Source organism: Vulpes vulpes, chromosome 10 (genome assembly GCF_048418805.1).
Source record: "Vulpes vulpes isolate BD-2025 chromosome 10, VulVul3, whole genome shotgun sequence".
Classification (NCBI taxonomy): domain Eukaryota; kingdom Metazoa; phylum Chordata; class Mammalia; order Carnivora; family Canidae; genus Vulpes; species Vulpes vulpes.
Window position 1 is genome coordinate 60047262 of NC_132789.1, and position 22377 is coordinate 60069638.

General features: G+C 33.1%; 1 protein-coding gene across 9 annotated transcripts in view; it reads right to left on the reverse strand.

The window, feature by feature from the left end:
* The window catches only part of PPP1R12A (protein phosphatase 1 regulatory subunit 12A), a 136768-nt gene that overhangs the window by 35824 nt on the left and 78567 nt on the right, over positions 1–22377 (reverse strand). For 7 of the 9 annotated variants that reach the window (XR_011994883.1, XR_011994884.1, XM_025992160.2 and 4 more), the window contains exons 6-14: positions 18141–18215; positions 17365–17453; positions 16839–16996; positions 12917–13038; positions 5013–5228; positions 3088–3182; positions 2349–2453; positions 1249–1416; positions 678–854 (exon numbers count right to left, since the gene is read on the reverse strand). Coding sequence is in view for 6 of the 9 variants with exons in the window: in XM_025992160.2 (XP_025847945.1) it covers positions 678–854; positions 1249–1416; positions 2349–2453; positions 3088–3182; positions 5013–5228; positions 12917–13038; positions 16839–16996; positions 17365–17453; positions 18141–18215 (1205 nt within the window). In the remaining 3 variants the exon portion in view is untranslated. The remainder of the gene's footprint in view (positions 1–677; positions 855–1248; positions 1417–2348; positions 2454–3087; positions 3183–5012; positions 5229–12916; positions 13039–16838; positions 16997–17364; positions 17454–18140; positions 18216–22377) is intronic. The other 2 variants (XR_011994885.1, XM_072724449.1) reach the window with 1 other exon arrangement.

Here is a 22377-nt window from a genome sequence, read left to right on the forward strand (position 1 = left end):
AAAGCAAGGATATCACAGGTAAGTTCCTTTCCACATCTATGATTCCGAAATACCAATTAGCAGCAGCAAGAAGCACACAAAATAAATTCATCAACTATTTAAGAAATTTAATTAATGAGTACCTTTTATGTGCTATTATTAAAACTAAATGAATGTATTCAATGTTCTTAAAAATTATTTGGCTTACATGTATGCCTAAAAGACCTTTCTTTAAGAGAATCTCAGAATCTTAAAATCTCAAAAATAAGAACAAAAACAGTTAACATCCACCTAAGCTTTTAATAATTTGGAAACAGAAGAATGAAAAATCTGTTTTTGTCACATTAGATCTAGTCTTCCATAAGTCTGATCTGATTGGGTGTGTTTAGATGTTCATCACAAAAATACCTTGAATTAAAACAACCACTAAAGAAGTGAAGATTGCTAAGAAGACTACTAAGTATCTGGCTCACTGCCCTAAGATAAAAACATCAATTCTGTCAGAGGGAGTCACCAAGCTGAAATGCTAATAATTGCCTATTATATCAATCTGCAAGTTCAGAGCTGATACAGGTTATTTCGTCATTTATTAACCTACTGAAGAGATGGTCACCAACTTGACAAGATCAAAAAACAAAACAAACAACTTTCATCACTGGGCAAGATACATCAGCAGTCCTGTGAGGATCTTTACACACCTGCGTCTCTCCCTGACCTCTGATGTGGAGGAGACAGTGCCAGCAGTAGTTGTAGTCAGGGTTGTGGTTGAGGCTGCAGCATTTACAACAGTTGGAGCAACAGGGATGGTCAATGCCGTAGGAACACTGTCCTTTTCTTTTTCAGTACTATCCTCAGCCCACAAACGATTTGAGGTACTATCGCATCATAAGCAGCAACACAAAAAGAGAAAAGGAAAACAGCTAAACAATGAAAGCACTTTCTAGCAGCCAAAACATGTGACTACAGGGATGGATTTTTTTTAAGACACATGGCAAGACATCTTTCAACTATGAACCAAAAAGCTCACCCAGAGCTGTTAAGGAGAAATTTACATTTTAAGTAGCCTGATTCAAGGAAAGTTAATAATTCAGGAACTTTAATTTTTTCCCCAGACATGCATAATTGCCTCTTTTGGAACCAATTTTTGCTTGTAAATAATTTTAATGAGGTAAATGAAAAAATCCAGAGCCCCACAATCTTCTAAACAAAAATGCATGCACGTACATAAGCACACAATAGGCTTGAACACAAAATGTATCTGTGACTCACCTGCTTTGTGTGCCTGCTGAGGAAGAACCCGTTGTAATCTTTGTAGTAGTGCTTGTGCTGGAAAGCAGGCTTTTCTGAAGCCCAGCTGCAGAGGTAACTGTTGGTGCTGATGTGGTGCTTGGAACACTAGAACTAATCAAATCATCTGGTCTTCTACCAAAGGAGCAACTAAAGGAAAGAGTCATATCTATAAAGGATGTGTTTATATGTGTATTCTATAGTTAATGTCTATATATCATACAGATTCAAAAGACTAGGAAAGATCTAAGAAACTGTGTTCCTAAATACACCACCAGCTCCAGCACCAAGAGTTGCATCTACAACTTGCTAGGAGTCTGGATGATTTCACTAATTTGGTGGTGTATCATTTTACTGCCTCCCCCCTCCCTCAAAAAGGACTCAAAGATGATCTGATCTGGAACTGTTTTTTTACATTCCTAGAACTGTTTTTTACATTCTTGGAACTGTTACAGATCATGTGGTCATGCCAGGCTGGGTCTGAGAAAAATAGGTTTGGTTTTATCAAAACCTTAACCAGGGAAGGTTAAGACGGATCTTTTTGAAGAAGAGTGTTGCAGTAATGAGGCATATCCTTAGGAGTGACCCATGCCTGTATTATTCTTGTTCATCTTTTACTCTTCTTTCTGGCTGCTTTTAGGCAGAGAAATATTTATGTCCCCCCCGCTCCTTCAATGTGATATAATTCCCAACATTTTCATTCAAGACATTTCCTTATTTCTGAGTTCTAAGAAAAGTGGAAACTTCCAGGTCACTAAATAATGACCAGATCACTGAAGACACTGATCTATTTCAACTGCTCTAGTCAATTATATAAGGAGTTCCTTTTAAATACGCTACAACCTAAAAGATACTTCTAATATATAAAGTCTAATTAAATATATATACAATAGGAAGACATAAATAGAAGCAAATTTTCACCCATCTTTAAATATATATTCTGTCTTTAAGTGATGTTTTATTTAAATAACAAAAGACACATTTGTTAAAGCATGTATTTTCTCAATGATATTGAGGGCTCCAAAAAATTGCCTCATATTTTTATAAAATAATACATGAAAGTTACTTAAGAATTATATTACCTTTTATGGTAAGTTGATCCTTCATTAACTGAGCTATTCTTTTTGAGATCATCTTCCCATTTTCTTCTTGTATAGGAACTACTTGTTCGTAAACTTGAAGAATCTCTGCGAAAAGAACATCCTTCAAATTCTGGTATATAATTTTACAATAGAATTAAGAAAGCAGTATATTAATAAACATTAGTAGAAGCAAAAACCAGTAAAATTCTTTGGGAAAACACTTTGGTACATTTACTTTTTCTTTTTTTAAATATTTTTTCATTTATTCATGAGAGACACAGAGAGGCAGAGACATAGGCAGAGGGAGAAGCAGGCTCCCCACAGGGAGCCTGAGGTGCGACTCGATCCCAGGACCCTGGGATCATGCCCTGAGCTGAAGGCAGATGCTCAACCACTAAGCCATCCAGGTGTCCCACTTTGGCATATTTATTAAGAAGTGAAAGTAATTCCAGTTCTAAGATTCTATTCCTAGGGTATATTCCTAATTATAGGAGGGGAAATTAAGATTTTATGGAAATTTTACTTATGATCACAAAATATCAGACAATTTAAATGTCCCCATTTGGGGAGGAGAGAGGGGAGAGCGAATCCCAAGCAGGCCCAGCAAAGGGCCTGAGGCGGGGTTCATGTCACAACCCAGAGCTGAAGTCAAGAGTTGGATACTTAAGCAAATGAGTCATCCAAGCACCCCAATAAAGATTTCATAGTAAAAACATAAAGCAAATTATAATGAATGCACCTGTTTTCTTTCTCTTCAATGTCAGATGTACTGGCTAGTCGTCTTGGTATTGTAGGCGCAACATACGCAAGCCTAGTTCCTTTACTATCTTTCTCCTACACAAAGGAAAAAAAAAAGGAGTAAAAACAAATCTGCGTGATATTACAGGAGCTGCTAAAAGTATTAAGGAAAGAGTATTAAACAGTGTACAATTATACAGCCATCACAGTTCACTTTACTGTATGTTTCCAAAGTTCCTAGCTACACTTTAAAATTAATCTCTATTAATACTATAAACACTAAAAGCCTATTTAAACCAATTTTCTTTTCTTTCTACTTTAATCTAGATTTAGACAATATTTTAATATAAGGAAAAAACTTCTTCTACACTTTAATGACTTTTTTTAAACTTCTATAACAGATTATGTAAGGTAATGCAGTATAATAAAGTAAAATATTCTTATTTTTCCAGAGAAATAAGGTCTCAAATATGGTTGATGGGTTAAGTCTCAGTTATTTATGTTATGTAAGTTATTTACTACTTCGATGTAACATTAAAATATGCAGAACGAAAATTACTTAGATTATACTTATCGAAATCAGGTTGAGACTCTAGTAGTAACAGCATCTGATATATTCCCACTATACTGGCATCAAGTACTTGGAAAATAATTGGGCAATCAATTTATAAAAATAAAAAAACATTAAAATTACTTGATGAGAAATTCCATTTCTGAATCTGATACAAAGAAACACTTTTAAATAGAGGAAGGAAACTATCTGGAAAAAAGTCCAAGCACTAGAAATGCAACAGAAAATAAATAATCTAGCTAAATAAATTATCACTGAATGAACTGTGGTACATTCTACTTGATATAATTTATAACTTAATACTACCTTCCAAATATAGTTACTAAAACTATTCATCAGAAAGAGGTTGCTTTTGATGTATCAGATGAAATAGCAGATAAAAAATTACAGGTATTGGATGAATGGACCCTATGAGTATAATTACATTCTGGAACAAATAAATAAATTTTAGAATAAATGCCCCTTAATACGTTTTATTGCAGGCTTTTAAGTAGGGTGAAGTTTTTTTTTGAGTATAGTCTCATAATCTAATTTTTGGGTGAATACATCTGATCTTCCTAATACTTTTAGAGGTGAACTTCATTTTATTGCACTTAACAGAAATTGTTTTTACAAATTGAAATTTGTTACAACCCTCCATCAAGCAAGTACATTCCAGCATATCCAACAGCTTTTGCTCACTTTGTGTCTACGTCACAAATTGTCACAATATTGGTGATTCCCACAATATTTTAATATATTTTTTTAAAGACTTATGAGCAGGGGAAGGGCAGAGAGAGAGAGAGAGAAGGAGAAAGAATCTTAAGCAGACTCTGCACTGAGGGTAGAGCCCTCATCATAAGCTGAGCCCAAACCAAGAGCCAAACACTTAGCCAACTGAGCTGTCCAGGTACCTCCAAGTGTTTTCATTATTATTATATTTGCTGTGGCGATCTCTGATCAGTGATTACAAACTGCTGAGAGCTCAGATTATGATTAGTGCTTTTTACCTTTAATAAAGTATTTTTTAATTAAGGCATGTATATTTTCTTTAGACATAATGTAACTGCACACTAAGTGACTATAGTATAAATATATTTTTTAAATACAATGGGAAAGAAAAACATTCATCTGACTTGCCCTATTGTAGTGGTCTGGAGTCAAACCCACAGTATCCCTGATATATGCCTGTAATTCCATATGGACATTTCTTTAAGGTGGGTATATTTGTATTATCATGTGATTCCTTAAGTCAGGTGAATTAAGTTCATACACAGATCTAATAATGATATACAGTAGAAAATTCATCATATTTGATGTTCCTAAAAAACAAATTTTTAGAATTTTGATAGAAATCAGATTGTGAAATAGATTACCTTTTCTTTATTATCCAAAGAGGAGGAAAGCCTGGGACTTGAAGCTGAACGCATAACACCTGCAGTGTCTTTGTCTTTCTGAGCCTCTTTAGATGCTGTGATTTCTGCAAGTGCACCATAACTGCCAGTCTTTCTAAGTCCTAATCTCCAAGATGCAGGAGACTCATCCTTTCTCTCTTCTTCTTTGGGAGAAACTTTTGTAGCTGAGGTTGGAAACTGTTTTTATTTTATTTTTAAGGAAAAGAAAAAAAATTATCAAGACTAATCAATCCTAAGCTGGAAATGACAAGTTTACAGATAATATGTTTCAAATTATAGTTAATAGTTTCAGGAGAAACACTTTTACTAAGTAGGTTAATGTCTTAGTAAAAAAATGTAAAGATCTAAAACTGAAAAAAAAAAAAAAAAAAGAACTACCTTTCCAAAAGTTAGATTTAATAACACACTCCACACTTTATATCACACAGAAAAATTATGATGCAAATACAGAGAACAGAAATGAGCACACCATAAGGACTATAAAACCATGCATCTTTGGAACCAATATTCATATTAAACTTGTTATGCTGTAACCTAATATAAATCCTTGCACATAGAAATGCCTCACCATAGATTTTTCACCCTTATTGGGCACAAGAACAATGCCAGTTTTGCGCAAGCCCTGCCTCCATGATGCAGGATCTACTGATTCCACCACAGGCATGATGGGAGCAATGAAATCATACTAAAGCCAATTAAAATAAGACAGGTAAAGAGATAAAGATTGAAAGCATAAAAACAGAAAAGGAAATTATGATCAAAACACACTTTTTAAAAAAGAATTTTATAACAAATTAAAACCCAATAACTGGGTAATGATTCAATCTTAAAAGTCACTAGGAACAAGTTCTAGTTTTAGCATGAGAGAGATTCTGAAAGAATCTAATAAAGAAATTTCTAAAGCAGTTAAAGGCACACAGAGCAGATAATGTTGCAGTATATGAATGAACAAACTATTGCGCTTCAATTTTGATTTTATTCATTTATATACTTGAGTTAAAACATTTTTAATTCTGCATAATCAACAAAAAGCAATAACTGGTAGATCTTCCACTTATAATACTTAATTCAGTATTTTTAATACCATAGCCTTAAACTTATTATTTGATTTTACCACCAAATGCTAATTTAAACATTCTAACTAAAAACTAATTTTTTTGTACAAATACTTTCCAAAAGCCCTAAAAATGAAACATGTGGTACCTTTAACTAGTTCATTTCATTAACTCACAAAGTTTAAATATTTAACTGCAATTAAGAATAGATGGTTAAATACAGTAATTAACTAGTTCCTATAAGCATAGGATATGGGTAATTTAAAAAACCCACTTTTTTCCATAGTTATTACCATAGTTGTCTATAATTAAGCAGTTTAAGAGAGCTTGTTAAAGCACCTAGGATGTCAGAGGGCTATTTCATAGACAAAACTATTGTGTAATATGTTTCCTGTAATTAATTCCTATCAATAGGGTAAAAAAAATAGACTCATGATATACCGCATTCCTCAGTTCCCAAAATGTGCATTGAGGTATTCTAGGGTGCCAGAGTAAAATCACAAAGGCACTGTAAGATATTTTAAAGTTTTGAGAAAAAGCACAGTGACATCTGTTGGATGTTGCACAAACTGCCATTGTTAACTTACTTGCACTTAACTACTTAATAAACGGAACAGAGGTACTTGTTTTGGCCAAGAGGCACTGTGAAAAAAATTAATAAAACATTAAGGGTTCCAATGACCGAGAAAGTCCAGGGACTTCTGTAACATTTATACAATAATACAGGCACTGAGATGATTGGTTATTGATTTCTGAGCCTGAAGTCATAGCATTCAGGAACAGGGGTTGGTAAACTTTTCTATAAAGGACCATTTATGAATTTTAGGTTTTGCAGACCATAGAGTCTCTGTTATAACTATTCATTTACACTGTTGCACAAAAGCAGCCACAGGTAATACATAAGTGAATGAACGTAGCTGTTGATCTAATAAAACTTTATTTAGGCACATTGGAATTTCAATTTGTGTCACAAAGTATTCTTTTGATTTTCTCAACCATTTAAAAATATTAAAACCCTGGGCAGCCCGGGTGGCTCAGTGGTTTAGCACCACTTCAGCCCAGGGTGTGATCCTGGAGACCCAGGATCGAGTCCCACATCGGGCTCCCTGCATGGAGCCTGCTTGTCCCTCTGCCTGTATCTGCCTGCCTCTCTCTCTCTGTTTCTCATGAACAAATAAATAAAATCTTTAAAAATAAATCAATAAAAATATTAAAACCCCAAATGGAAATAAAGGTACCCCCTCCATGATAAAATAGGTAACCTAACATTTACTGAATGTTACAACAGAAGCTAACATTTAATAGATGTTTACTCCTGTCAGGTTCTAAGCTTAAAAGTGCTTTTGATGGGTTATCTCATTTAGTCTTTGCAACCACCCAATGAAATGCTATTATTACTGCTGTTTTAGAGTTGAGAAAGATGAGGCAGTATTATTCATTTTGAAATGGACATTTGTTTGCACTGCAATGATTGATATACCTTCATTCTGCCTAATGCGAATTTGTGTTTAAGGGTTTATGTGTTTCAGAGCTCCTTTCAATTTTATTTGGTCTGTATATAAACATCTCTGAAATACTCAACTACACCTGCTCCCTGACACTCTTCTTTTGGTTTTTGTAACAGGGCACTGTTTTGACTTTCTTACTCTTCTGACCACCCTCCTTCTTGGTCTTCGTGTTGTTGTTAGCATAGTCCTGCAACATAAGCATCTCAGGAGTCTGTTCTCAGATATCCCAGCTTCCTTTTCTACTTCCTTCTCCTGAGGGTTAGGAATAGGGTCTTCTATCCTTCCTCAAGCTAAATATTAACTGTACTCAGCTTATTCTAAAATTTATCTCTAGTTCAGTCTGACTCCTAAATTCCCAGCCCTGAATTTCTATTTACCTGGAGAATGAACCATACAGAACTACCATTAGAACCTGAAACTCGACATATTTAAAATCAAACACCTTTATTTCCAAACTGGCTCTCCCTCAGTTTCCTATTTCTGTTAGCAATGATAAATTTCTTCAATTCCCTATATTTGAAACTTCATAGTCATGTTAGACTTCTTAGTCATTTTCCCCCATTTATAAATTCCCCCAAGTCTCTGAATCTCCTCTCCTTTATAAGACCACTGCCACTTCTGTTGTTTATCATCTTGGGCAACTTCAATGACTTTCTAATCAATCTTCTCTGAATTAGCCTCTCCTCAAATATACCTGTATGTTGCTGCCAAAATATATCCTATAAAGAATAATTCTCTCATGGCCTTGCACAAACATTTTCTATGGTTCTCTACTATCTATCAAACTATAAAAATGTTACCAAAGAAATGAAGACATTCCATAATCTGGCTTTATTTTCCTGTTTTACTTTGTATATGTACCCTAAAATCAACCAAATTTCACAACTTATTTTTTCCTACAAACTATTCCACATTATCCCAACTTTGCTCACATTGTTTATCTTCTCTTCCTTTCAGTAAACTTACAAACTCTCCTTCTCTCTGTCAGCTGAAGAACTATCTACTCATTCAAGATCTCAAATGTTGTAATTTTATTACCTCAAATCAAATATGATCTCTTCCATTTTTACTTTTTCAATATTTATTTAACTGAGAGAGCGAGAGAGCATGTGTGTGTTTGCGCACGCACTTGGGAGCAAGCACATGTTATGGGTTGGGAGGGACAGAGGGAAAGGGAGAGAGTCCCAAACAGGCTCTGCTCAACTTATTATGCCACCCAGGCAACTCTCTCTTCCGTTTTATTCTACATTTGTACACTTTTACTGGCATATATCATATGCCCACAGTACATAGTTTTTTGTGTGTGTGTGTGTTTTCCTTTTTTTCTTTTGAATCCATGAGAGACACAGAGAGGGAGAGGGAGAGACACAGGCAGAGGGAGAAGCAGGCTCCATGCAGGGAGCCCAATGCGAGACTCGATCCCAGGATTCCAGGATCACGCCCTGAGCCAAAGGCAGATGCTTAACCGCTGAGTCACTCAGGCATCCCAATACAGAGTTTTTTTTTTTTTATTAAATTCTTATTATACTTAATTGGACCCAATCAAAATATGTAATTCCAAGAAAATTTTGAATTTTTACCATCTAGTAAATACAGTTCACATTTATCAGAATTTATGTGTCTACAGCAAAATAGGTAATATTTTTCAGAGATCCCAACAGTATTTATTTTGATTAAAGAGAGTATATAAACTTACTGTTAAAATTTCAGTTTACTTATTATTATTTTTTTTTAGATTTTATTTATTTATTTATTCATGAGCAACACAGAGAGAGAGACAGAGAGAAAGAGAGGCAGAGACACAGGCAGAGGGAGAAGCAGGCTCCACGCAGGGAGCCCGACGCGGAACTCGATCCCGGGTCTCCAGGACCACGCCCAGGGCCGCAGGCGGCGCCAAACCGCTGCGCCACTGGGGCTGTCCTCAGTTTACTTATTATTCAGTTTTTAATAATCTCTACACCCATTGCAGTTTTAAACTCATGACCCCGAGATCAAGAGTCACGTGGTCTCCTGACTGAGTCAGCCAGGTGCCCCTATGGTTAAAATTTTAAATCATATACCAAACTGGTAATTTTATAGGAAACATCTCTACAAATCACTGGTGTCACAGCTACATAAATAGTTCTTTAATATTAGCTGAAGAGTTAAGAACTTAAAGGAAGATCATTTAAAAAGAATGTATCTACATTTCTCTGTAGCTATCCTGAGTTATTAGAGAATATAAATGATATTTAATGCTGTTATAGAGCTTCCTGTTTTGTGATCTATCCCTTGCCATGAGTATGTGCATGTTTTAGCACTGGTGGAGAAAGCAATAAAACTGAAGATACCTTTGTCTAAATATTAAAACCAGAGTAGTGAGTAGGAATCTAAAAATAGAGCTCTTAACCACAAAATCTTTTTTTTTTTTTTCATTTTTTTTTTAATTAATTTTTATTGGTGTTCAATTTACCAACATACAGAAAAACTGCCACAAAATCTTTTAAGATGCATTTACAGATTAACAATTCATCTAAAGAAATTCATCTGTTAGGTCTAAGTAAAGGAAAATTCTTGAAACTTAACAAAACATTAAAATGCTAAATTAACATAGAAAGTATCACTGAACATAACAAGGTTTAAAAGTCTTACAAAGGGCAGCCCGGGGGGCCCAGCGGTTTAGTGCCGCCTTCAGCCCAGGGTGTGATCCCGGAGACCTGGGATCGAGTCCCACGTCAGGCTCCCTGCATGGAGCCTGCTTCTCCCTCTGCCTGTGTCTCTGCCTCTCTCATGAATAAATAAAATCTTTAATATAAATAAATAAATAAATAAATAATAAATAAAAGTCATATAAAATAAGATTGTTCTATCCATTAAAATAATACTTCAAATTATTTGTATACCATGACTTTATTGATTAAAATAAAATTTGGCTACAAAACCTTAAGAATAAAGACTAAAAAAACATAATCTTCAAAGTAAGCTATGATATCTGAAATTGAAAACAAAATGGAGTTTCTCAATATGCAAATCATAGAAGCAGATGGTTATTAGATCAATTTAATTACAGAATCAGAAGTAGTTCTGAATAAGGATTTTTTTATAGGAAAGAGGTTACTGGCGTAACTCTTAACAGTTATTATTACTCCTACAGTAAGTTATAACTTTAACAATTATTAAAAGTTATTACGAGCAATTAAGTTATTAAATTTGGGGCTATGCTTGAGAAAAATATAATTGATCAAAAGAAGTCTAGGGCAATTACTGGACTATAGTAGGAGACTGCTTAGTTAAATACTCAAAAGAATGAGAGCCAGTTAGTTATTTGTGGCCAGATATTTCAAGGGGATGAGCTTTTGGGAACTTCTGATAATCCTACAATTTCAACATATATTAAATTAAAAGAGCTAAAGTCTGGTACTTATTGAAGAAGTATACAAGGGTTCTAGAATTAAATAAAGTTTAAAGCAGCCTATGATGACTCCTGTTATAGCATGATAATTATCTTTAAAATTCTGCAATTACCCCTGGAGGATTTCATTTTTAAGAATATACGATTATTATCACGTGAACATAGGTTCTAGCTGAATTCAGTGAATTCAGGAAGCACTCAGTTCTGGAATACAGAAGGTAAGATAAATCATTCGCATCATTTCCTGATATTCAAACAGTACCAGTGAAATCTATACATTTCTACCACTAAGAATCCACATTATCTCTTTCCTCAGTAAGAGTTTTAGAAAAAGATTATTACCAGCAGTATGGATTTTCAAAAAATTCTCTAGTTTATTATTCTAAAAGATTCATATTTTGATGGGCAGCCCTGGTGGCGCAGTGGTTTAGCACCGCCTTCAGCCAGGGGTGGATCCTGGAGACCCGGGATCGAGTCCCATATCGGGTTCCCTGCATGGAGCCTGCTTCTCCCTCTGCCTGTGTCTCTGCCTCTCTCTCTCTCTGCAGTTCTATGAATAAATAAATAAAATATTAAAAAAAAAAAGATTCATATTTTGACCACTTGGAGCCAAATCCAAAGATCAAGAATGTCGACAATATAATAGAAACACTATAGGGATTTAAAATCAGTCCTCAAACCCATGCCAACCAAATAATGTCAGATAAGCAACAAAATAAGAAGTCCAAAGGCAGAGACATGACAGTTAAACATAATGTGCAATCCCTCAGTGGACCCTTGATTTAAAAAAACAAACAGAAAAACATTAGTAGGAGGACAATTGAAAAAATTTTGACTAAGATTTGTATATAATAAACATAGATAATAGTATTATATCATAGTTAAATATTCTAAATAGGATCATTTTAGTATGAGAATGAAGGAAAATGCTTTTGTATTTAGGACATTCATACTCAAGAATTTGTGGGTAAAGAGTTATATTGATTGCACTCAATTCTTAAATGTTTCCACAAAAAAGTGTGTGTGTGTGTGTGTGTGTATACACAGACAGGGAAATGAGTATGCTCATTAAAGATAAGTATGGGTTGGTGGAAAGAGGGCTTTAAAAAGAGACCAGTGGTAAAAAAAAAAAAGATAAAATAGAACAACGCCCATAATCTTTAATTTGGGTTAAAATAACTACAGGTTTCAGAGTAGCAGGAAAAGAAAAATCTTTAAAAAGATGAACACACTAATTGGAAAGCACTGTTTGGTGGAGAAAAGGAGCAAAAAGATAGAGAACAAATTGGAAACAGAACAAGGGAGAAGAGGAAGAAATGAAACTAACAATTTGAGAGCGCTTAGTCAATTAGCCAGGCTCTCTCTCTCAACCAAAGTCATAATACTAATTTATTTTCTCTTTGTTTATTATTTTTGTTTGGCTTTCTCCTGATAGATAAGGAAGACAGTAACTTGCTCAAGGTCCTTACAATTAATAAGCAGTGGGGTCAGGAGTGGATCTCTGGTTTATTCGACATCAGATATCATACTCTTACTGGCATAACATACCTGCATGCCTGGTGCTTTATATAGAGTTAGAAAATCTAGATTCTAGCTGTCTCCTTGATTTTTGATAGTATTTTCTGTGCTTAATTCACACATATGTCAAATTATCAAAATGCACCTTTACTGAACAGGGATAAAGAATATAAAACCCATGTTTCTCAGAAGTTCAACAGAAATAAAAACTACCACGACTATAAGTTTTTATGTGCAAACTAATACTTTCTCAGTCAAATTAAAAATAAAAATATATTCTTATTCTAACCCTTAAATATTTTTGGAATAAACCATAAAAATTTAAGAACTGTCTTAATGCTTTAGTACTTAAACAGAGTTTATGTATTTTTAACAAACACAATTTTAGCTTACCTTTTTCATAGGTGATGTAGGGGTTGCCTGACCAGATGACACAGGTGTTGTGACGGCCACAGGAGCCGCTGGTGTACTAGAAGTATTGGCATTAGTTACGGAAGCCATGGGCTTTGTCTTATCTATTACAAAAACACAAAAAATATTGAGTAGGATTCAGTATGGATTGTTTCAATGCTAGAAAAATAGTATTTTATATTTATTTTTGTTTAAGGTTTTGTTAATTCAAGTCTTTTCTAGTTTTCTCCCTTATAACAAGTGATTTTTTTTCAAGGAGTTTCTAGAAATGTCTCAATATGTATGCTGAAATAAATAATAGAACATGATGACATACAACAAAGCTTCTAAGAATAAAAAGTAAAAACAGAATCTGACTAATATATTTAACATTACAGAAATATAAAAGGTTACGAGAACAAACCTCAAGTGTCCACCATCCAATTTATCATTATTAATATTGTTAAAGCCCTTCTATTAATTTGATTTCAATGAAGAATAAAAATTTCAAGTGCTAGAGGAAAAAAAAGCCCAAAAGCAAAATATGCTTCCCTTGTTATTTCTTCAACTACCTCTCAAATTTGTAAATCATTTGGAAGGAAATTAAACTTTTGGTTGAGTTCCTATTTCCAGCTCATTTATGAGGGGAAAAAAAAACACTTATAAAAAACCAGTTTGGTAAATACTTTATGAAAGAAAATTCAGCAAAATCATTATTTTACATCAAATAGTTTCCCAAGGAAATAACCTTACAAAAAAGTAGTAAAAGAAATAACTTACAAGTTGTCAAATCAAGCTGTAGCTCTACAGGGAAATGACTGTTTTCTCAAGCTTGCCAAATAAAGTATGATAAAACCTTGATGATATTAAAAGAATGAGACAGAGGGAACTATACAGCATTTACATGGATTAATTCTTGAGATAGAGTCAAATTTTCCTGGCAAAACCAACCACTAGCAACAGGAAGAACAAAATTATCATAGTACAATGTTTCAGAGGAACATTTAAAGTTAGCTCAGTGAGAAACTGAGCAGAGAGTGATTGGTATGCTTAAACTCCAAAGGAGGAATACAATGCAACTTGATGGCAATTAGTTCTATTTGTAGTTACAGAACAGTATAGTTTATCATAAAAAAAAAAGAAAAGGAGAAAGAACAAACTAACCGTTTACAAAGAACTATCCAGATCATTTAGTCCAATTCTTATTTAATAAGCAAGGAAATTTCAACCAAAGAGGTCAGGAGACTTGCTTGTTAATGGCAAGACTGGCCTCATCTGAAGTCTTATTTATTTATTTTTTTGTCTTGTTTGTTTTAAATAGTTCCCTAAAGCCCAACATGGAACAGTGAATTAATTATATATAAGGGGCCAATTAAGAAAACATTAATAACAAAATCTCAAAAATTTCTGTGAGATGCTTGGATTCTTGAATTCTACTACATAAGTAGTATAAAAACTGACATATTAGTTAAAAGATCCAGGTACTAGTTCTGGCTTTCTTGTGCACACATACTGTGATCTGATTAGTAGTGATACATTCTACCGCAGATTGGGGGCCAAAGCATGTCTCAAAGGGAGGAGAGTAACTACATAAAAAATAACTTTAAAACTTGTGGATATCTAAATCTAAATTTAAATTTCAATAATATCATTTCAGCTTCTAGTTTTCATAAAATGAACAAAGGAAACAGCACAAATTTAACTGAAATGATATCTACCTAATATCATGTGATATTACACTAATAGCATGTGTATTAATCTTATTTAAATTAGCAGAGTTGAATTTTATAAAATTATTATGCAAAGTTAGCACTTTACTACAAAGCATTGTTTTACAGTACCCATATAAAGCAGGAAAAATCTAGGAAATCTGAGATTACAGAGATATCTGAGATTAAATAAATTAACCACAGATACAATTACTCATAAACCAGTCCATGTTTTTAAAAACTGTGCATGCCCATTCTCATATAATTTACTTTTATAATTAGAAATATTTTAATTAGCATGTCATAAAATCAAATTATAATATTCAATGACTACTCAGTTGCTTTATTTTCCAATTTTACCCATACTGTCACCAAAACAAAAGATAAGCTGATTTATCTTCCAGCAATATGACAGCAATAAATTAAAAGTTATATTCCTGGTGACTAAAATCTAGCCATTTACAGATCTCAAAAACTCTTTGTGGTTTTACCAAAAAATAATTTACTTGTAGGGTTATTAGTAAGCTTCAAAAAAATAAAGGAATTTAAAACACACTACCTGGCAACAAAGCTAGCCTTTATCTGTTTAACATTTTGTTTTTAATGGGAAACAGATAATGAGTAACTTTTCTGATAGGTTCATTTGGTAAATTTTAGCTTCTGCATTTTCTTACAGGAAATATTTTGCTGAGCAAAAATAAAATGATCTAAAACTGTTATTGCTGTGTCTAGAGGAAATAAGGAAGCCCAAGAAATTCTAGAGTTTCATATTTACTGATGACCACCATACCGATCCTGATAAGGATACATTTTTTTTTAATCAAAAATCTTAATGGAAATGGACTATTTTTTCTGATAAATTTACATGTTAAAACATCAGGCTATACAACTCAAAAAATGGCAATAAGGGAATTTCACATTGGTCAGAAGATATGAATGATTAACTGATGCACAATAAGAAAAAAATGTTATTTAATAAAAAGCACTCTGAGTTGGTAAATTGAACTTCGATAAAAACAAATGAAAAAAATTAAAAAAAAATAAAAAGCACTCTGATAAATAAAATGTGTAAAAACATGTGGGTCAGATGAAGCAATGCAGAAACCATACCCTTGAAAATAAAAAGGAAAAGAATGTAAATTGTGATAAAGACTTTGTAAAGAAATCTGGCAACATCCATGAAAACTGAAAATGTGACTAAATAATTCAATATTTAAGTATACCTAGTAGAGAATCTCTTACCTATATAAAGAGGCAATTGTACAAATGATCACTACGTCACTGTCAACAATGGAAAAATGAGAGTAAGATAAATTTTTATCAGAAGGGAGACCAATGTATTTAGTGAATACTATACAACAACCAGAGGTAAGTTATGCAGGTAAAGATACAGACAGATGTAAATAAATCTAAAAAATACAACTTCTGAGTGAAAACAAAAAGCAAGTTGCATAACAACTCCTAGGTATAAAAATAAAAACACAAAATTGTTCTATAATTACTGTATTTTACTTCTGAATGTATGAGATGAGAATGTAAAAATAGAATGGAAGATCAAAGAGAAAACTCAAGGTAGTTACTGACTTTGGCAAGAAAGGAAAGGGAAACAGACTAGGGCTCATGGTTAAAGAAGACAACTGTAATTTTAAAATTTTATTAGAACAAAAATTTGAAGCAAATATAACTAAATGTCAACAACTGTTCATTCTTGGTAGCTGGAATATGAAGATGTATTATACTTTCCTGTATCTTCAACATTTCTCGAAACAAAGCAAATTTCGCCACACCCCACAGGAAAGTATCTTGACTCAGCCTCAAATTTCTAAAATTTTACTATAATTTAGCAAATATTTGGGATGATACTGGGATCAGCTTCCTGGGTTTCTGGGCCTCAGGAAGTATCAGGAGCATTCTTGAATTGCTGGGAACCCATTTATACCCTATCTGTACCATCCTAAGAGAACCTTCACCTTCTTCAAACCTAAAAATACAGTTCAGCAAAACGCAGAGATGAGTAAGAACCTCCAGGTCATTAGAGAACAATAATCCACAACTATACTCAAGTTTCTAATACTCCCTGAAAGATAATTTACTGGCTTGTCAACATCTGAACAAGTAGCAAATCAGCCAAAAAGTTTCAAAATTAAAGCCTAAGTTTATCCTACTTTACATTCCATCAAAATGCAGTGAAAATCCCGTTATGCTTCAAATTTTACCTGTTTCAGCTTCTGATTCTGAGTCATCTTCTTCATCTTCTTCACTCGAGCAGCTAGATTCATCTTTCTTTCCTTCTTCTTCATCATCAACTTTTTCTTGTTCTAGAGATTCAATACGGGATGCATTTTTCTCTGGCTCAATAATCAGTGTCTCTTTGCTGTGAAAGGAAAACAGTTTTCAAATGATTAAAAACACGAAAGACCAAAAATAATTAATCATTAATTTTTCTCAGATGCACAAAAATCTAATAATCATGTCTATGGTCTTCATGCCAATTTATTCATAACAATAACAAAATCTACTTTAATATTTTACTTACTTTTAATTTTTATTTATTTATTTGACAGAGAGAGAGAGCACAAGCAGGGGGAAGGGCAGAGGCAGAGGGAGAAGCATACTCCCCGCTGAGTAGGGACCTCGACATGGGGCTTGATCTCAGGACCCTAGGATCATGACCTGAGTTGACATAGTTATTTGTCACCCTGACTGAGCCACCCATGTTGCCACATAGAATACTTTACTTACTTTTTAAAGGTCTTCTGTGACTGGTTATTGTCCATATTGGCTGTTGATTCAATTAGCGGAGATTTCTTTTCCCGTTTTTCACTATGCAGCTTTATAAAAGTTATGCAAATAAAAATAAGAATACTATTAAAATAGTATTCATGAGTAAAACACAGTATTTGAGATAACAACAAAGTAGTTTTCCAAACATGAAACAAAACCAAAACAAAACAAATAAAAGATTTAAGTTTTACCTGGAAAAAAAAAGGGGGTGGAGGCTTGAATAAAGAATAAACAGGACTAAATAGTTAAAAAGCTAAATGAAGGACAAAGTTGAAGTTTTTGCTCCCTCCAACTTTAGATCACTGAAAAAGTCAGGACCAATGAGCCACTTAGGATGTTTAATGGTACTCTATACTTAAAAATGTTTCCTACTTAGAAAATTTCTTCCTTATCTAGGGCCCGCTATTTTAGAAATCTGAGATATTTTTAGTCTCCATCTTCTAAGCAAACTTTATCATGAAATTACAAAAACCATGTTATTCTTGGGTACATTATACATTATAGAAATACTCATTTTGTGAAGGGGAGGTAAGAGAAACGGGCATAAGCAATACAAAAGGTTGAACACTACTACTATTCCTTTATTCTCTTTTACTGTCATATGGTTTTGACTGTCAGGAAGAACTTAAAATCAAAAAGTATAAAACATCACAAAAATACTTTCTCAACTGTCTGAAAGTTAATGCTATTAGGAAAATTCACTACTACAATTTTTAGACAGTCATCACACATACCAGATTTTGTTTCTTTTGCAATTCTTCTAAATATCCTAAAATATCTTCATCTGCTACATCAAACGCTGTCTGGCCCTAGGTAGGAAACAAAGGGGGTTGGTGATGGTAAAAAGTCAATAAACTATAATCATATCGAAAGAAGTTAGATAACATTTTGTTATGTATGCAGTTATGTATGTAGTTTGTTATGGATGTAGTAACACAACAGTATATGACTAAAGGAGATGTATGAGAAATCCATATGAGAGAGAAGCAGCTGATATATCTCCCCTTACTCTCTTTGGTAACAGCTTTATTGACATAAGACTCACCATACAAATAGCCATTTAAAGCGTACAACTCAACTGTTTTTAGTATATTCACAGAGAATTACAACCTTCACCATAATCACTATAGGACATTTTCATCACCCCAAAAAGAAATGACCTCCCAACCTCATCTCCTTTCCCAATCCTCTAGCCCAAGGCAACCACTAATCTATGTTCTGTTACTATAGATTTGCCTGTTCTGAACATTTCATGTAAGTGGAGTCATACAATACATGGTCCTTTGTGACTGGCTTCTTTCACTTTGTATGTTTTCAAGTTTCATCCATGTTGCCACATAGAATACTAACTGTAATCTTTTTTTATTGCTGAATAATTGCACGACATACCACATGTGTTAATCTATTTATCAGTTGGTGGATATTTGCTTTTGCTTTCTACTTTTTGGTAATATATAACAATACTGCTATGAACATTTGTGTACAAGTTTCTGAGTGAACATTTGTTTTCATTGTTGGGGGGACATAGCTCTAAGCGAAATTACTGGGTCATGTGATAACTATATGTTTAAGCTTTTAAGGCCTTTTTTCTTTTGTTACCTCCATAATAATTAAAGTCTTAACAGAATAACAAAATAAAAATATATAAAATATATATATATTTCTAAACTGCCTAAAAGTTCAGCCAGCCACAGGTATGCCTTCGTTTCAAAAATTAGCTCAGATGCACATCTGTCAATCTATTTTTATTCACTGTGGAAAAGAAAATTTCAAAGAGCTGTTGACTAAACATAGTAAGGTTTTCTCCCATTGCCTACATTTGTCCTTATAATAACCCTACTGGTACAGGTTTCCAGAATGTCAAAAAAAGTTTGGTATTATAATACATTCTACTTTATATGTTGGCCAATATATGATCCTTTCTTAGAAAAAAAATTTTTTTCAACTAGAAAATATATCATTCTGAAAGAAAATTCAAATTTCTTTGATAAAAGGAATCTTGCAGCTACAAAAAAGCCAGATGAGTAGAAAATAATGACTTCTAAAATCACATAAACTCTTTCATTAAAAAATAAATCTACAACTCTCAATTCTAGACCAACATTAGGATGTTGCCATCTACTTGGATGGGAGTTACATTTCCCAGTGCTATAAAATGAGATAGAAGCTACTAATATCTGAGTTGTTTTTTCCATTGTCTGTTTATAAAATAAAAAAATACGCCCTATATAATGTATTCTAAAAATACATGAAATGCTACTTTATCAAGATAGGGGAATGAATGTTTTTAAAATTTACAGGCTTCAAAAACACTTTATATATCTGCCTTTTCTCATTAGAAAATCTTCCCAGCAGGGATTTAAGAGGTAGTCTATCCTTTCCCACTCAGGCCAGGAGAAAATGTTTTAGCTTTAATAAACTTCCCCCCCCTTTACAACCTTGAGTATTAAATGCTAAGAATTAAATTCCTGAAGAATAAGTGGCTCTGAAACAAAATAACTGGCTCAAATTTTGAAGGCACCCTTTAGATTAGATATACATGTTAATCCATTTTGCTATATCATAGTCTCTTTGCATAATTAGTTCTATAATGTTACACATGCTATGTTATGCATTGTTTTCAAGATCATGTTATATGAAAATAACTCATTGGCTTCTTTTTAAGTATTATTTCAAGCATTTATCAACCCTTCTAATGAATGAAATACTGCATCTTAAAATTTTTTTTTGAATTATAATTAAATTTTAGCTGTGGTTAAATGCAATGGGGTTATTTTAGTAACCAAGGAATTTTCCTTTATAAGAAACTGGATCACCTTACTAACCTTTCTTTTCACTTTCTCCCTTGATAAATGAGTCTACTTTGCAAACAGCAGCTGATAGAGAATAAAAACTAGAGTAAAATGCAGGCTATAAACAGAGAAAAGTTTCTAATTTCAGAAAAGCATAGCCCTCAACCATGCTCATTAAATAATATATAGGACAGTTATGAAGCTAGCCAATTGTAACTACTGGTTCCTAACTACTATAAGGCTACTATGCTTCATTAATGGGATGCTAACACAGGGCATACAAGCAGAATCACTCAATGCAACCAAGAAACAATAGAGGAGGGCACAGTGCTGAGGTATGAGAAAATAAGAACTCTTACCAATCAAGAAAACAATCTTAAAAAAATTACTGCTTAAAAATTAGTTTACAATACATCTGTAAATTACCAGAGTCACATCAGACCTATTGTTGAAGTCTAACTTCATAGACTATTTATTCTTTTCTCACTTATTCTAACTAAATTGCTTTTGCAGGTGTGATCTCTCTTCATTTTCACAGCAACCAGTGAAGTAGTCAGGACAACCATTATAGATCCTACTGCATAGATGAGGAAACTTAGGCTGACAGTATGACATCTGCTCAAGGTCATGCAGGCAATGAAAGCAAAGTGGGAATAGACTCTAGGTCTCTACTGCTTCACTGTCTTTATAGAAAATAAGAATAAGCTCAGATAAAAGCAGGAAAAAAAATCTGTATGCTCGTTAAGCAGAAGTGGTTTTGTTATTCATTTAAATCTTTGTAATAACAGCTATCAAACTAAAAAGTTGTCTACTAATCACTGTAATATGCATTAAAAGAAAATTCCAATTAGAAAAATATCTTAGTTAATACTTAAAAAGGGACAATATTTGGGTACATTCTAGTAAAACAATTATTTTAATAAATTAAAGAAACAAAAATCTTTATGTTTAAACTCTGTATCACACAATTTGTAACAATGAGTTAAAATGACAGCAAATGTCTTTAATAAGTTAAAGAAACAAGATAAAAATCTGTTTAAGAACATTTCTCCTACTTTTATGTAGAAAGACTTTCAGATTTTCTATAATTTGTTGCATTTTCTATAGTATACATTTACCAAAATTGTATTTTCTATTAGTAAAGATTCATCTAAACTGTGAAAATTTTGTAAGTACATTTCTTTGATATCATTTTTAAAAGAAACTTACTAAAAATCTTTAATCTACAAGTACTTACAGTACCAAATGACAAGATCAATTTACCCAAACAGGCTTACATAATAAAGACTAATTTTGATTGAACATGAAGTATGACATTTTTTAAAAATGCAGCCAGTGATAAAAGATTAACTCACACAGGTAAAATTATAAAATTAAAATTTTAAAAATTAAGTCTTGTAAAAGTATCTTCCATTACTATAGAATACAGTCTCCCTCCCAATAACAACAAAAATGCTTGCATTTTGGAATACTTATGGCATAAAAGCCTTTAGAATGCTATATACATTATGTAGCTTCTTGCTGTTAAAAGATATCTTTAAAATTTGATATTTTAAGAGAAAATCCAATTTTAATAAAAATTTTAAAAACATATTTTTATAACTCATGAGTTAGTATCTGGAGATATAAAACATGAGAAATAAAAAACTAAGAAGAAGCTGCAGAGAAACTTAGCAGAATAAATTATTCTTTTTTTTTTTTTTAAGAGATTTACTTATTTATTTTAGAGAGCAAGAGAGAGAGAGAGAGAGAGAGTGAGAGCACGCATACGTGCACACGTCCAGGGAGGGCCAGAGAGAGAGAATCTGAAGCAGATTCCCAGCTAAGCACAGAGTTCAATGCAGGGCCTGATCTAATGAGATCATGACCTAAAGGCTAGTACCAAGAGAGTCAGGCACTTAACTGAGTCACCCAGGCACTCCCAGAATAAATTATTCTCAATTAATTACACTAATTATTAGGGACTTATAGGAAAATCACTTGACTTCTCTGATCATGTCCTCAAACTCTACAGGGTTGTTAAAGGATAGCATTAGATAATATATGTGAAAACAAATTGAAAAGTATAAAATTCTAAGGAATTATGGGGCATAACTCTTTTAAGATCATATAAAGATATACTGAATGATGAGGGGAGTATGAACGTAGGATGGCACAAGAAACTGCTACTAATAGATAG